This window comes from Semicossyphus pulcher, unplaced genomic scaffold (genome assembly GCF_022749685.1).
Source record: "Semicossyphus pulcher isolate SPU_LCO1_2020_fin unplaced genomic scaffold, fSemPul1.0.p SCAF_15, whole genome shotgun sequence".
Taxonomy (NCBI): Eukaryota; Metazoa; Chordata; class Actinopteri; order Labriformes; family Labridae; genus Semicossyphus; species Semicossyphus pulcher.
Window position 1 is genome coordinate 1664406 of NW_027211659.1, and position 16483 is coordinate 1680888.

Sequence of the window (16483 nt, forward strand, 5' to 3'; positions counted from 1 at the left end):
CTGTGCACTCCCAGCATCGAAGGCCTTCTTTTGGGTTTTTAAAGAAGACCATTGTAGTGCAGAGGCACTACAATACCCTCTCTAACCAGTGTTATCATTATTTGGTAAATACTCCTTCTAGAACAGAGAATAGGGGAGATGTAAGTAGTTGAATTTGATCAGTTACATGGGAATCTATAGACCACATAAAAAGATGGACGACATGACTGCTGCCCAAAAGTGACACATCTCTAGCGGCCCTCATTTCATAGGCAGATTGTTATAAAAACAGTGTGAAGGTTTGTTGACATCATTACGTGCACCTTTTGATCTGTAGCCTCAATGAAAACAAAATGTTATATACTTTATCTACCTTCATTATGATATTAAATAATCAATAAATGCATATGTAAATAATACATGAGCTTTTTTGTGGTTATGCACAGTAATTTTTATTTTGGGCCCTTTTTTGTAGCGACGCATGATTGACGCTAGCACTCTGAGTATTTTAGTTTTCCTCACATTAAAATAAAAAAAATCTTAAATAGTAAGTGTGCATGAAGACGCCAACACAGTCCCCATGCCCAAAGAACGAGGGGTTGCACAGGCTAGTTAACATTTGACCTTACTGCTGTGTGGTGACGCTTTATGCTTGATGTCTACTAGTCACCACTCGTCAACAAAAATACAAGTACCCTGCACACTCATCTGAAAAGACACCCGTTTATGCCAGCTAAGGAGCGACCCCAGTCTTTTCAACAGCAGCCGATTAGCAACTTTACCAAACGCCCTGCTGTAACGCAGAAAAGGCAGCAGCAGAATACCAATTTGCTGGTGAATTTCATGTCAAAGACTTCAGACCTTTAGCAGCAGTACATGGAGAGGGCTTCAGAGAAATGCTGCATTTTATTGAGCCTGGCAAACATGTCCCATCTTAAAACACACTGTGGAGTAATATTAAACACCACTTTGACAGCCTGCATCAATATATGGTGAAGGAAATCAGAGAGCAAGGTGTGTGGCTAACAACGGACATGTGGACGTTCTCCACCATGGAGCAGTACATTACTGTAACTGCTCACTACATTACTGATACATGGAAGCTGATGGCTCAAGTGCTGTACATCTATGATGCCAGAGAGACACACTGCTGCCAACATTGCCGATCGTCTGTCTGAGACAGAGATGTGGACTTGAGACTTGGTGACTTGGACTCGAGTCACTGTTTTCATGACTTGTGACTTGACTTGAGGCATGATGACTCGGATGACTTGCGTGTGTTCATAAGTTTGAATGTTAGCTGTTAAATATAAAATGTTAAATTCAATGTTGTCAAGTTTCTGTCTGTCAAGTATGTACGCAGCGCAAACTGGGAGTCATGATTGGACGACTCAAAAAGCTCCCCGGTATGTGATTGTCATGCTTGATGACTGGCTGTCAGTCAAACTCTTTGCTATGGCAACATGCAACATCAAAGCCCCCAAAGAGAAGCCTCATCAGTCGTACTCGTTACTACTCAATACGGTCTCAGAGCAGACCATCATCATGGCTGCGTCTGTGCCAAGATAATACAGATACAATTAGGGATGGGTACCATATTCGGTACTTTTATAGGTACCGACCGAATTCCGTTGGTACTACCGAGTACCGATTCACGTAAAATCAAACGGTACCATGTTTCGGTACCTAAACGCATCCTCGTGACTGTGAGGGAGTGGAAGAGTTGGCGATTTTCCATGCCGGACTTGAACACAGCATTGCACGCACAAGAGCGTAATGACGTCAGTAGCCGCAGGTTCAGTCAACAAAGCAAGCATGGCTGATAGAAAGCGCTCGAAAGTATGGCTCCACTTTTCAAAATGCGATGCAGATTACGCTCGCTGCAATATTTGTTGCGCGAAGTGCAGGCCAGCGGCGGGAATACTTCCAATCTGAGGAAGCACCTGGTTAAGCACAAGATTTTTATCAAGGCTAAAGAGTACACAATTTTCGACAGCCTCAGATCTACGGCTACAACTCCTGCATTCGGCACCGTTTGCACGCCTGCATCCGTTAGCGACTCGTCGCCTGCAGCCAGCAACATGGGAGAAGAAATGGCCTTAACATTTGGTGATGGCAACAGCGACAATGAAGATGCAAGTGAGGCATCATCATCTTCGTCTGCTCCAGGTAAATAAGCCCAGTGTTTAAGATGACGTTAGCTTGGCATTTTAACTTAGCATTAGTTATCATTATCAGCCCGGTTCCTCGTACTTTGTAACGTAAATGTAAATGCTTGTTTTCATTTACAGGTCCGTCGGACCCATTGTCAACCCGCCCCAAAGTTAAAGTGAGAGCTGCAACGGTGACTCCCTTTACAAAAGCCAAGGAGACAGCCTTTTCCCGTCAGAGGGCAGATGAGGAGCTGTGGAGCTGCGTTTTAATTTGTGCATTATTAAGAAAAAACACTGCGTAGTTGTAGTTAAGGCTTCATGTTGAAGAAATTTGTGAAACAACTGCGATGTTACAATACAAACAGTTGGATGTTGTTTTGATATATTTGTCGAAGTTTATATAATGAGAAATAAATATGTTAAATACAAAAAAATTGAGATTTTATTATTAAACAAATTAACATTTATTACCACATAAACACACAAAAGTACCGAAAATTGGAACCGTTGAGTACCGATATCGATTCCCAGGTACCGGGTATTGGTACCGTATCGGTTCAAATGTGAAAGGTACCCATCCCTAGATACAATTCACTGTCATACTTTTTGAACAGGTTATATAAATTGGCCAATAATATCATTATTAGACGGGCTGCTAACACCTTGTCTTTTCTCTTTATAAGACCGGATACTACAGGTAAGAGTGCTGGATCTTGGGTGGAAAAATAAGTGACTTGACTTGCCTTAACAACAGACTTGACATAACCTGTGACTTGACTTGCCCAAGAAAAAATGACTCAAGACTTACATGAGACTTAGACCAAATGACTTGAGACTTACTTGGGACTTGAGCAAAGATGACTTGGTCACAACACTGGTCTGAGATAATCAAGAATGCTGCATACTGGTGTTTTGCATAGCACATGATATTGCTAGCAACTTGAACATAGCCATGGAACTTTACGAAATGTTTCCCAAAGATGTGGAATGCACCGGGAACACTCTGCAGCTGGCAATAAAGGCAGGTTAAATATTGATGGTGATGTGGTGAAGACTATTGATGCAGCAAGATGAGTTGTCAGCCACTTTCGACACACAGCAGTAGCTACTTGTGCCAAAAGAAACGCCAGGAACAGCTTGGCGTGAGTAACTCTTTCAGCTGGAGCTTAAAATGACTTTCATCACTTTGGCCAGTCAATCTTATAACTAACCTGTTATGACAAAGTGAAAACATGCGTTTTGGAAACTGTTAAAATTACATTTCAAGAACTGAATTATCTTGTTTTCGTATGTATTTAGAGCAGTTGCTATCACTATCCAAAGTGAGCTGAGGTAGCCTACATCTTATTTTCCTTTTCCATCTTGTTTTTCACTTCCATTTCATTGGAGTGCAGCTATAGCATATTCAAAGAAACAGACAAGACTTACAATAATTTATCTTAAAAAGTACAATGGAAGTGATGTACAAAGAAAAGGAGGAGGGGTCTATCATTCCTGAAGTAAGGAAGAATCTTAGGAGGGACAAAAGATGTAGTTAAGTTATTTAACATCTGAACCCTCTGTTCTTCTGAACACTGTCAAATCTCCTCCTCTCTCTCTGATGATGGAGGGAGTTGAACTCTGCTTTCCACAACTGAACACCTCCTGCAGGAAGCCAAGGCGTTCTCTCTCTGACGCTGTGCTGACGTACATTGTGCTTTCCTTTATCGCTGTGCTCACTGCGATTCTTAACCTGCTGGTCATCATCTCAATCTCGCACTTCAAGTAGGTACTTCATTCATAACTTTATAACACTGGTAGTTGTACATTACAACTAAGATCAGTCTTAGAAGTGTTTCAGAACAACAAATACTGTTTAACTGAAATTTCAAATTACCATTCATGCTGCTCTCTTATCTCCCCAGAAAGCTCCATACCCCCACCAACCTCCTCCTCCTCTCTCTGGCGGTCTCAGATTTCTTCGTGGGCCTCCTCGTGTTCTTTCAAATTATACTCATTGACGGCTGTTGGTTCCTCGGTGACCTCATGTGTAATCTGTATTATGTTTTAGACTTCATCATTACATCCTCCTCAGTAGGAAACATGGTGCTCATATCAGTCGATCGCTATGTTGCCATTTGTGATCCTCTGCATTATTCTACCAAAGTCACTGTGAGAAGAGTTACAATCTGCTCTTGTCTTTGTTGGCTGTGTTCTGTTCTATACAACAGTTTGATAATGAAAGATAACTTGAAACAACCGGGCAGGTTTAACTCCTGCTCTGGAGAGTGTGTGGTTGTTATTGATTATGTTGCAGGACTGGTAGATTTTTTATTGACCTTTATCGGTCCTGTCACTGTCATCATAGTTCTGTACATGAGAGTATTTGTGGTGGCTCTGTCTCAGGCTCGGGTCATGAGGTCTCATGTTGCAGCCACCTCTCTCCAGAGTTCTTCCAAAACAACTGCCAAAAAATCTGAGATGAAAGCAGCCAGGGCTCTCGGTGTTGTTGTAGTCGTATTTCTGTTATGTCTCTGTCCATATTTTTGCATCACACTTACAGGCCAGGACAGCCTGCTCAATGCCTCATCTTCTGCCTTTGTCATATGTCTGTTCTACTTCAACTCCTGTCTTAACCCTTTGATTTATGCCTTTTTCTATCCTTGGTTTAGAAAGTCTGTTAAACTCATTGTTACACTTCAAATACTGAAACCTGGTTCGTGTGAGACTAACATACTGCAAAGAGACGCTGTAGAGTGACTGAAAATGTTTAAACATGTTCATGTTGAGCTGATCGTGTGAGGGGTTTTAAAGTCAGGCTAACGAGAAATGCTATTGGCATTATAATTGAACCAATATATTACAGAAAGATTAAGTTAAGGATCTGAAATGAGACTTTTTCAACAAGCAAAAATCATTTCATCACTTTGGTTATATTTTTGGTGCCGTTTGTCTGTTTGTGTATTTGACAGCAGGATTATGGAAACAGTAGTGGCCCCATTTTCATGAAACTTGGTAAGTAGCAAGGAGCAGAAATGTACTTATCCACATAAATCAATGATCACATACATATGACAAATCATCGCTGTTTGAAGCTATAACTAGGCTGGACGTCTACTGTCAGTTTTATCTTTGAGTTAATGGAAAGATTAAGCAAACATACAACTTATTTTTGGAAAAAAACGCTATGTTTGCCAACAGTGTTGAGAAGACGTAATGCAAGCAGATGGGAGTGGCACTCAACACTCTAGACCAGGGTTAAATGCAACATTTGTAAGAAATTCTGTCTGTGCACTCCCAGCATCGAAGGCCTTCTTTTGGGTTTTTAAAGAAGACCATTGTAGTGCAGAGGCACTACAATACCCTCTCTAACCAGTGTTATCATTTTTTGGTAAATACTCCTTCTAGAACAGAGAATAGGGGAGATGTAAGTAGTTGAATTTGATCAGTTACATGGGAATCTATAGACCACATAAAAAGATGGACGATATGACTGCTGCCCAAAAGTGACACATCTCTAGCGGCCCTCATTTCATAGGCAGATTGTTATAAAAACAGTGTGAAGGTTTGTTGACATCATTACGTGCACCTTTTGATCTGTAGCCTCAATGAAAACAAAATGTTATATACTTTATCTACCTTCATTATTATATTGAATAATCAATAAATGCATATGTAAATAATACATGAGCTTTTCTGTGGTTATACACAGTAATTTTTATTTTGGGCCCTTTTTTGTAGCGACGCATGATTGACGCTAGCACTCTGAGTATTTTAGTTTTCCTCACATTAAAATAAAAAAAATCTTAAATAGTAAGTGTGCATGAAGACGCCAACACAGCCCCCATGCCCAAAGAACGAGGGGTTGCACAGGCTAGTTAACATTTGACCTTACTGCTGTGTGGTGACGCTTTATGCTTGATGTCTACTAGTCGCCACTCGTCAACAAAAATACAAGTACCCTGCACACTCATCTGAAAAGACACCCGTTTATGCCAGCTAAGGAGCGACCCCAGTCTTTTCAACAGCAGCTGATTAGCAACTTTACCAAACGCCCTGCTGTAACGCAGAAAAGGCAGCAGCAGAATACCAATTTGCTGGTGAATTTCATTGTCAAAGACTTCAGACCTTTAGCAGCAGTACATGGAGAGGGCTTCAGAGAAATGCTGCATTTTATTGAGCCTGGCAAACATGTCCCATCTTAAAACACACTGTGGAGTAATATTAAACACCACTTTGACAGCCTGCATCAATATATGGTGAAGGAAATCAGAGACCAAGGTGTGTGGCTAACAACGGACATGTGGACGTTCTCCACCATGGAGCAGTACATTATTGTAACTGCTCACAACATTACTGATACATGGAAGCTGATGGCTCAAGTGCTGTACATCTATGATGCCAGAGAGACACACTGCTGCCAACATTGCCGATCGTCTGTCTGAGACAGAGATGTGGACTTGAGACTTGGTGACTTGGACTCGAGTCACTGTTTTCATGACTTGTGACTTGACTTGAGGCATGATGACTCAGATGACTTGCGTGTGTTCATAAGTTTGAATGTTAGCTGTTAAATATAAAATGTTAAATTCAATGTTGTCAAGTTTCTGTCTGTCAAGTATGTACGCAGCGCAAACTGGGAGTCATGATTGGACGACTCAAAAAGCTCCCCGGTATGTGATTGTCATGCTTGATGACTGGCTGTCAGTCCAACTCTTTGCTATGGCAACACGCAAAATCAAAGCACCCAGCTACCTGATGTTTTTCCCCAAAGAGAAGCCTCATCAGTCGTACTCGTTACTACTCAATACGGTCTCAGAGCAGACCATCATCATGGCTGCGTCTGTGCCAAGATAATACAGATACAATTCATTGTCATACTTTTTGAACAGGTTATATAAATTGGCCAATAATATCATTATTAGACGGGCTGCTAACACCTTGTCTTTTCTCTTCATAAGACCGGATATTACAGGTAAGAGTGCTGGATCTTGGGTGGAAAAATAAGTGACTTGACTTGCCTTAACGACAGACTTGACATAACTTGTGACTTGACTTGCCCAAGAAAAAATGACTCAAGACTTGCATGAGACTTAGACCAAATGACTTGAGACTTACTTGGGACTTGAGCAAAGATGACTTGGTCACAACACTGGTCTGAGATAATCAAGAATGCTGCATACTGGTGTTTTGCATAGCACATGATATTGCTAGCAACATGAACATAGCCATGGAACTTCACGAAATGTTTCCCAAAGATGTGGAATGCACCGGGAACACTCTGCAGCTGGCAGGTTAAATATTGATGGTGATGTGGTGAAGGCTACTGATGCAGCAAAATGAGTTGTCAACCACTTTCGACACACAGCAGTAGCTACTTGCGCCAAAAGAAACGCCAGGAACAGCTTGGCGTGAATAACTCTTTCAGCTGGAGCTTAAAATGACTTTCATCAATTTGGCCAGTCAATCTTATAACTAACCTGTTATGACAAAGTGAAAACATGAGGTTTGGAAACTGTTATAATTACATTTCAAGAACTGAAATATCTTGTTTTCGTATGTATTTAGAGCAGTTGCTATCACTATCCAAAGTGAGCTGAGGTAGCCTACATCTTATTTTCCTTTTCCATCTTGTTTTTTTACTTTGATTTCATTGGAGTGCAGCTATAGCATATTCAAAGAAACAGACAAGACTTACAATAATTTATCTTAAAAAGTACAATGGAAGTGATGTACAAAGAAAAGGAGGAGGGGTCTATCATTCCTGAAGTAAGGAAGAATCTTAGGAGGGACAAAAGATGTAGTTAAGTTATTTAACATCTGAACCCTCTGTTCTTCTGAACACTGTCAAATCTCCTCCTCTCTCTCTGATGATGGAGGGAGTTGAACTCTGCTTTCCACACCTGAACACCTCCTGCAGGAAGCCAAGGCGTTCTCTCTCTGACGCTGTGCTGACTTACATTGTGCTTTCCTTTATCGCTGTGCTCACTGCGATTCTTAACCTGCTGGTCATCATCTCAATCTCGCACTTCAAGTAGGTACTTCATTCATAACTTTATAACATTGGTAGTTGTACATTACAACTAAGATCAGTCATAGAAGTGATTCAGAACAACAACTACTGTTTAACTGAAATTTCGAATTACCATTCATGCTGCTCTCTTATCTCCCCAGAAAGCTCCATACCCCCACCAACCTCCTCCTCCTCTCTCTGGCGGTCTCAGATTTCTTCGTGGGCCTCCTCGTGTTCTTTCAAATTATACTCATTGACGGCTGTTGGTTCCTCGGTGACCTCATGTGTAATCTGTATTATTTTGTAGTTTTCATCATTACATCCTCCTCAGTAGGAAACATGGTGCTCATATCAGTCGATCGCTATGTTGCCATTTGTGATCCTCTGCATTATTCTACCAAAGTCACTGTGAGAAGAGTTACAATCTGCACTTGTCTTTGTTGGCTGTGTTCTGTTCTATACAACAGTTTGATAATGAAAGATAACTTGAAACAACCGGGCAGGTTTAACTCCTGCTCTGGAGAGTGTGTGGTTGTTATTGATTATGTTGCAGGACTGGTAGATGTTTTATTGACCTTTATCGGTCCTGTCACTGTCATCATAGTTCTGTACATGAGAGTATTTGTGGTGGCTGTGTCTCAGGCTCGGGTCATGAGGTCTCATGTTGCAGCCACCTCTCTCCAGAGTTCTTCCAAAACAACTGCCAAAAAATCTGAGATGAAAGCAGCCAGGGCTCTCGGTGTTGTTGTAGTCGTATTTCTGTTATGTCTCTGTCCATATTTTTGCATCACACTTACAGGCCAGGACAGCCTGCTCAATGCCTCATCTTCTGCCTTTGTCATATGTCTGTTCTACTTCAACTCCTGTCTTAACCCTTTGATTTATGCCTTTTTCTATCCTTGGTTTAGAAAGTCTGTTAAACTCATTGTTACACTTCAAATACTGAAACCTGGTTCATGTGAGACTAACATACTGCAAAGAGACGCTGTAGAGTGACTGAAAGTGTTTAAACATGTTCATGTTGAGCTGATCGTGTGAGGGGTTTTAAAGTCAGACTAACGAGAAATGCTATTGGCATTATAATTGAACTAATATATTACAGAAAGATTAAGTTAAGGATCTGAAATGAGACTTTTTCAACAAGCAAAAATCATTTCATCACTTTGGTTATATTTTTGGTGCCGTTTGTTTGTGTATTTGACAGCAGGATTATGGAAACAGTAGTGGCCCAATTTTCATGAAACTTGGAAAGTAGCAAGGAGCAGAAATGTACTTATCCACATAAATCAATGATCACATACAAATGATAAATCATCGCTGTTTGAAGCTATAACTAGGCTGGATGTCTCCTGTCAGTTTTATCTTTGGGTTAATGGAAAGATTAAGCAAACAAACAACTTATTTTTGGAAAAAACAGCTATGTTTGTTAACAGTGTTGAGAAGACCTAATGCAAGCAGATGGGAGTGGCACTCAACACTCCAGGGTTAAATGCAACATTTGTAAGAAATTCTGTCTGTGCACTCCCAGCATCGAAGGCCTTCTGTCACAGTCTGCTCCACTCTGCCAGTCTGCCACACCTTCTCATCTGACCAACTCCCTACACCTGTCTCTGCTCCACTCTACTTGTCAGCCACGCCTCCTCATCAGGCCAACTCTCCACACCTGTGATAGCCCTGGCTGCATTTAAGCCTGCTCCTGTCTCTGCTTCAGTGCCAGATTGTTCTTGTACTATGCCTGACTTTCCAGCGTTTTTCCCCGGACTGATCACCTGTTGCCGACCTCGTCTGTCCCCGACCTGCCTGCCTCGTCTCTGCCCTGGATATTACCTCAGCCTTCTGTCTTCGACCACGAGTTTCGCCTATTCCCTCCTGGTTACACACCTGCTCGTCTCTGTGGCTACACAGCTCACCACTGGACCTGTCTGCCAGCTAGGTAATCCACCTGTTGTTGGCTTTGCCTTCAGTCAGCGACACCAGGCTCACTCCTTCTCAGATCTCGCAGAAGATCACTGTGAGCCAAGACTTTTCACCCTGCCACTGTATAAACTGTTAAAGACTGCAGTGATAAATAAAGGTCATTACCGACTGATATCCCGTCTGCCTGTGCTGCTTTTGGGTCCTCACCATACCCGTTACACCTTCTTTTGGGTTATTAAAGAAGACCATTGTAGTGCAGAGGCACTACAATACCCTCTCTAACCAGTGTTATCATTTTTTGGTAAATACTCCTTCTCGAACAGAGAATAGGGGAGATGTAAGTAGTTGAATTTGATCAGTTACATGGGAATCTATAGACCACATAAAAAGATGGACGACATGACTGCTGCCCAAAAGTGACACATCTCTAGCGGCCCTCATTTCATAGGCAGATTGTTATAAAAACAGTGTGAAGGTTTGTTGACATCATGTACACCTTTTGATCTGTAGCCTCAATGAAAACAAAATGTTATATACTTTATCTATACCTTCATTATTACATTAAATAATCAATAAATGCATATGTAAATAATACATGAGCTTTTCTGTGGTTATACACAGTAATTTTTATTTTGGGCCCTTTTTTGTAGCGACGCATGATTGGCGCTAGCACTCTGAGTATTTTAGTTTTCCTCACATTAAAATAAAAAAAATCTTAAATAGTAAGTGTGCATGAAGACGCCAACACAGTCCCCATGCCCAAAGAACGAGGGGTTGCACAGGCTAGTTAACATTTGACCTTACTGCTGTGTGGTGACGCTTTATGCTTGATGTCTACTAGTCGCCACTCGTCAACAAAAATACAAGTACCCTGCACACTCATCTGAAAAGACACCCATTTATGCCAGCTAAGGAGCGACCCCAGTCTTTTCAACAGCAGCCGATTAGCAACGTTACCAAACGCCCTGCTGTAACGCAGAAAAGGCAGCAGCAGAATACCAATTTGCTGGTGAATTTCATTGTCAAAGACTTCAGACCTTTAGCAGCAGTACATGTAGAGGGCTTCAGAGAAATGCTGCATTTTATTGAGTTTGAACTTTAGCTGTTAAATATAAAATGATAAATTTCAATGTTGTCAAGTTTCTGTCTAACTGTCAAGTATGTACGCAGCGCAAACTGGGAGTCATGATTAGACGACTCAAAAAGCTCCCCGGTATGTGATTTGGGCTTGATGACTGGCTGTCAGTCAAACTCTTTGCTATGGCAACATGCAACATCAAAGCACCCAGCTACCTGATGTTTTTCCCCAAAGAGAAGCCCAAGGTCAAGGTCAAGGTATCTTTATTTGTCTCCCGTGGGAGAAATTTGTCTCGGACAGAGGGATCTGCTGCAGACAGGACATTCCACCCACAACAACATTCCAATGCACACATAACAATGAACAATACATAATAAATAAAATACTCAGCAGAGTCACATCAAGTGCAATTCATAAAGTGCAATTCATCCCTGTGCAAATTCAGCGTCACATCAATCAATCAATCAATCAAATTTTATTTGTACAGCGCCAAATCATAACCAGGGTTATCTCAAGACACTTTACAGAAAGAACAGGTCTAGACCGACTCTTTGTTAAGTTATTTAAAGAGAGGCCCAACATGAATCACCATGAGTAGCACTTAGCAATTCGGCACATTGGCAAGGAAAAACTTCCTTTTAACAGGCAGAAACCTCGAGCAGAACCAGACTCATGTTGAACAGCCATCTGCCTCGACTGGATGGGCCGAAAATGGGATAGAAGGAGATGCAGGATAGAGACAGGCAAAGAGAGCAACAACAACATATGTTCTTGTTACAACAACAACATATGTCCTTGTTACATGAACAACAACAGACACATACTTATGGTTACAATGCCAATAATAGTGGTAGACTAGGGTGAAGATTGGCTAAATAAATAAATAAATAAATAAATTAGCGAGAGAAGCAGAGTAATGATAAAGGCTGAGGTAATCGTAATTGTAACAGTTGAAGTCAACAGGTCTACTATTAGCATTAGCAGCAACAATAATGATAGCAGCAACAATAATGATACTATGGGGAAGGCTGATGTTAGTAGTTGTTGCAGTCGAGCAGGTCCACAGCAGCAGGTGGTCTGCAGCAATGGTCCCCAGGAACCTTCAAGACAAGGGAGCAGAAGAACTCCTGGGAAGATATGTGGTTAGTAATGTTAATGGGACCAGAAGATACAGAGTTAATGAGCTGCATTAATATGACAGAGAGAGAGAGAGAGAGAGAGAGAGAGAGAGAGAGAGAGAGAGAGAGAGAGAGAGAGAGAGAGAGAAGCTTGGTGTGTCAGATCCCCCGGCATTCTAAACCTATAGCAGCATAACTATGGGCTGGTCCAAGCTTGAGCCAGCCCTAACTATAAGCTTTATCAAAGAGGAAAGTTTTAAGTCTACTCTTAAAAGAAGAGAGGGTGTCTGCCTCCCGGACTTTGACTGGTAGATTGTTCCAGAGGAGGGGGGCCTGGTAATTGAAGGCTCTACCTCCACCACTACTCTTAGAGACTTTAGGTACCACAAGCAGGCCTGCATCCTGGGAGCGCAATGTTCTAGAGGGGTAATATGGCACTATGAGCTCTTTAAGATATGATGGTGCCTGACCATTAAGAGCTTTGTAAGTAAGAAGAAGGATTTTAAATTCTATTCTAGATTTTACAGGAAGCCAGTGCAGAGAGGCTAATACAGGAGAGATTTGATCTCTCTTCCTAGTTCTTGTCAGCACACATGCTGCAGCATTTTGTACCAGCTGCAGAGTTTTTAGTGACATAGCCCCTGATCATTTCCATCCATCCTGAACAATCTGCCCATTAATGAGCTTGACTGAGAGTGGGATGAACGAATGCTTATGTCTGTTGTGCTTACATAGAGGGACTCTATACCTCCTTCCTGAGTTCAATAAAACATATTCAGAGTGCAGTACGTGAGATGTGTCAGATAAGATGTTATCCGCAAGTCTAAGGATTGATTGTTCAAACAGGTCTTGGGGAGTTACAGGTGCTGTCATACCCATGATTTTCCCTGCCGTTTTAATCAGATTTAATATCTGAGCCTTTGATTTAACAGTTAGGTTGCCGAACCAGCTGATAATGCCATACCGTAAGACAGATTCAATGGTTGCTCTATAGAAAACCTACATAATATTCCTACAGACACCAAACACTCTGAGCCGACGTAGAAAATGCAGGAGCTGGTGGATTCGGGCACAGACACTTGCCACTTGCGTGTGCCAGCTTAAGTCGCTATCAATATGGACCCCCAGATATTTATAAGAATTAACCTGCTCAATGTAACGTCCGTGTATGGCCACGGAGCTGTGATCCCCAACTGACCTTGGATCCATCAGCATCTCCACTGTTTTACCAGTATTAATCTGGAGTTGGTGAGCGTCACACCAGCTCACAAACCTGTCCACTCCAGATCTGTGGCTGTTAAAGTTGGTATTGGTTTTTAACAAACTAAGTATAACAGTGTCGTCTGAAAATGTCACCACATGCTGGTCCGGCTGGGAGCTGACACAGTCATTGGTGTACAATGTGAATAAAAACGGCGAACTGACACAGCCCTGAGGGGCACCAATGCTGCTCAGTACAGTATCCGAGAGAGCAGAATTAAGTTTAACCTGCTGGGGCCTGTTTGACAGGAAAGAATAGTACCACTGGATTAGGAAGGGGTTCACGTTCAGCTGAGTCAGTTTTTGAAGGAGGATGTGTGGCTGGATACAGTTAAAAGCAGAGCTAAAATCGATAAAAACTAATTTGGCATATGCAGAGGGACTCTCGAGATGTTTTAAAACTAGGTGCATTATAGTTAAAATGGCCTCACTTGTACTGCGTTTCCTTTTGTACGCAAACTGATGTTGGTCTAGGTGTGGTTCCACCTCTACACGAAGCTCTTGGATTAGCAGTTTCTCCAATGCTTTCATAACGTTAGAGGTTAGAGCCACCGGCCTAAAGTCATTATTCACTCGAGGGCACGCTTTCTTAGGAACTGGAATAATAACTGATCTTTTCCAGAGCTCTGGTACCGCATGAGTGTCAATGGAGAGCTGGAACAGTTGATGCCAAGCGGGGGTGAGTTCCTCTGCAAACGTTTTTAAAAGAAAAGCAGACATATTATCTGGTCCTGTCGCTTTGTTAGTGCACATTGATTTAAAAACCTGAGTGACTGATTGTGGGTCCACTGTGATTCTGTCCTCGTGCACATTACAATTGACCCTTTCTAAAACTTTCCTGCATTCCCCCTGATCATCAGTTTCAAAACGCAGATAAAAATCATTTAGTTCATTGGCTTTTGCAATTTCATCATTGGCAACCATCGGTTTTCTTTTTGTGTCCATGTTTGTCATGCTGCGGATAGAGTCCCACAGTCTCTTATTGTTCGACCTGGAAAGGTCCCGTTCTGCATGTTCCTCATATTGCAGCCGAGTCGCTCTCATCCTCTGATTCAGGTCTTTTTGTGCGGCCCTGACCCCTGCAGTGTCCCCTGAATTAAAGGCCATTTTCTTCCTGTTGATACATTCCCTTATTTCCCGTGAGATGTAAGATTTGTTGATGGTTTTCGTGGGAATGATCGAGTCAGCACAGAAGGATATGTAGTAAGTGATTGATTCTGTAGCTGTGTTAATGTCTGCATCCTGGAAGAAAATGTCCCAGTCCATACATAAAAAACATCCTTTCAGCTCCTCCGTTTTATCAGCTGACCACACTTTGACAGAGTGGACTTCAGGTTTGCTGGATTTAAATGCTGATCGGTATGTGGGGAGGAGCTGGACTACGTTGTGATCTGAATTGCCCAGGGGAGGTCTGGCTCTGGCCATATAGGCATCTTTAATATTCCCATAGCGCTTGTCGAGTCTTATTGTTCCTGGTGCTACACTGGACATATTGAAAAAAAAACAGGAAGGGACTTATTTAAACTGCAGTGGTTTAGATCACCCAGAATGAACATTGGAGTGTCCGGTTTGTTTTGGTGGGAGATGGGAGTGAACACAGTCTGAAATTTGTCTAGCTGCCCTGCTGGCATTTCCACTAGGTGGAATATAAACTACACACACAAATATGTTAGTGAATTCTCGAGGACAGTAGTATGGTCGCAGGGTTACAACTAGGAGCTCGAGGTCAGGGTTGCATACACTGTCTCTGACAGCAAAGTTCCTACACCATGTGTCTTTGACGTATAAACAAACCCCCCCGCCCCGTGTTTTACCAGAGCTTTCGTTCCTATCCAGGCGTATGTGTGTAAATCCATCAACTTGAATGAAGCTGTCTGGGACATCGTCGCTGAACCAGGTTTCAGTAAATGCCATTAATCCAGACTCACGGAATTCGTAGCAGGCACCAAGTTGTAGGCGCAACTCGTCCAGCTTGTTCCTGAGTGAGCGTGGGTTGCAGAGCAGCATAGGAGGCAGCAGCAGCTTGGTGTCTCCCCGGATGCGCTGCCTCACGCCGCCTCTCTTCCCTTGCTTCCTGGGTCTCCTGCCCTCGGCACACCGTCCAGCAGGCCTGCTGGTGGAAGCGCTCCGTGGTCCAGTAAGCCCAGCAGTTCAGTCCGACCGTATACTAGCCCTCCGGGGCTAGCAGCCCCATCAGCAAAGCAGGGGGCTATCTGACTTGACAGCACTAGCCACGCTAATGCTAACAGTGCTGTACTCCTGTTAAGCCTCCACACAGTCCAGAGCATGGATTGCACGTTTAGTCCCCCGTTGCCAAGCGGTAGGCAGGACAGAAAACACAAGCACTAACATCCATACTAACATCCATACAGAACAAACATTTTGCAGCAGGAGCCCTCCTCCATGTCGCCAGCAGAGCAGCGCCATCTAGGAAGCCTTCCCAGTTGTACTCGTTACTACTCAATACGGTCTCAGAGCAGACCATCATCATGGCTGCGTCTGTGCCAAGATAATACAGATACAATTCATTGTCATACTTTTTGAACAGGTTATATAAATTGGCCAATAATATCATTATTTGACAGGCTGCTAACACCTTGTCTTTTCTCTTTATAAGACCGGATACTACAGGTAAGAGTGCTGGATCTTGGGTGGAAAAAAAGTGACTTGACTTAACCTGTGACTTGACTTTCCCAAGAAAAAATGACTCAAGACTTGCATGAGACTTAGACCAAATGACTTGAGACTTACTTGGGACTTGAGCAAAGATGACTTGGTCACAACACTGGTCTGAGATAATCAAGAATGCCGCATACTGGTGTTTTGCATAGCACATGATATTGCTAGCGACTCGAACATAGCCATGGAACTTCACGAAATGTTTCCCAAAGATGTGGAATGCACCGGGAACACTCTGCAGCTGGCAGGTTAAATATTGATGGTGATGTGGTGAAGGCTACTGATGCAGCAAGATGAGTTGTCAACC

The 16483-nt window shown here is 42.5% G+C and overlaps 2 protein-coding genes across 2 annotated transcripts; both read left to right on the forward strand.

The window, feature by feature from the left end:
* Positions 1-3729: 3729 nt before the first annotated feature.
* On the forward strand, positions 3730-4871 carry LOC138592569 (trace amine-associated receptor 8a-like). Its single transcript, XM_069663402.1, has 2 exons — positions 3730-3896; positions 4037-4871. The coding sequence occupies exons 1-2, from the start codon at positions 3733-3735 to the stop codon at positions 4869-4871; spliced, it is 999 nt and encodes a 332-aa protein (XP_069519503.1). The 5' UTR covers positions 3730-3732.
* A 3107-nt stretch (positions 4872-7978) lies between these two features.
* Positions 7979-9120, forward strand: LOC138592571 (trace amine-associated receptor 8a-like). The gene is made up of 2 exons (XM_069663404.1): positions 7979-8145; positions 8286-9120. Exons 1-2 carry the CDS (start codon positions 7982-7984, stop codon positions 9118-9120), a joined length of 999 nt encoding a protein of 332 aa, XP_069519505.1. The 5' UTR covers positions 7979-7981.
* The last annotated feature ends 7363 nt before the right edge of the window (positions 9121-16483 follow it).

What these genes read in the sequence shown, in the direction of transcription:
- LOC138592571 (XM_069663404.1), top strand. Translation starts at nt 7,982, where the DNA reads ATGATGGAGGGAGTTGAACTCTGCTTTCCACACCTGAACACCTCCTGC. An exon ending in ATCTCAATCTCGCACTTCAA is followed by an intron (nt 8,146 to 8,285) that starts GTAGGTACTTCA and finishes TTATCTCCCCAG; the next exon opens with AAAGCTCCATACCCCCACCA.
- LOC138592569 (XM_069663402.1), top strand. Translation starts at nt 3,733, where the DNA reads ATGATGGAGGGAGTTGAACTCTGCTTTCCACAACTGAACACCTCCTGC. An exon ending in ATCTCAATCTCGCACTTCAA is followed by an intron (nt 3,897 to 4,036) that starts GTAGGTACTTCA and finishes TTATCTCCCCAG; the next exon opens with AAAGCTCCATACCCCCACCA.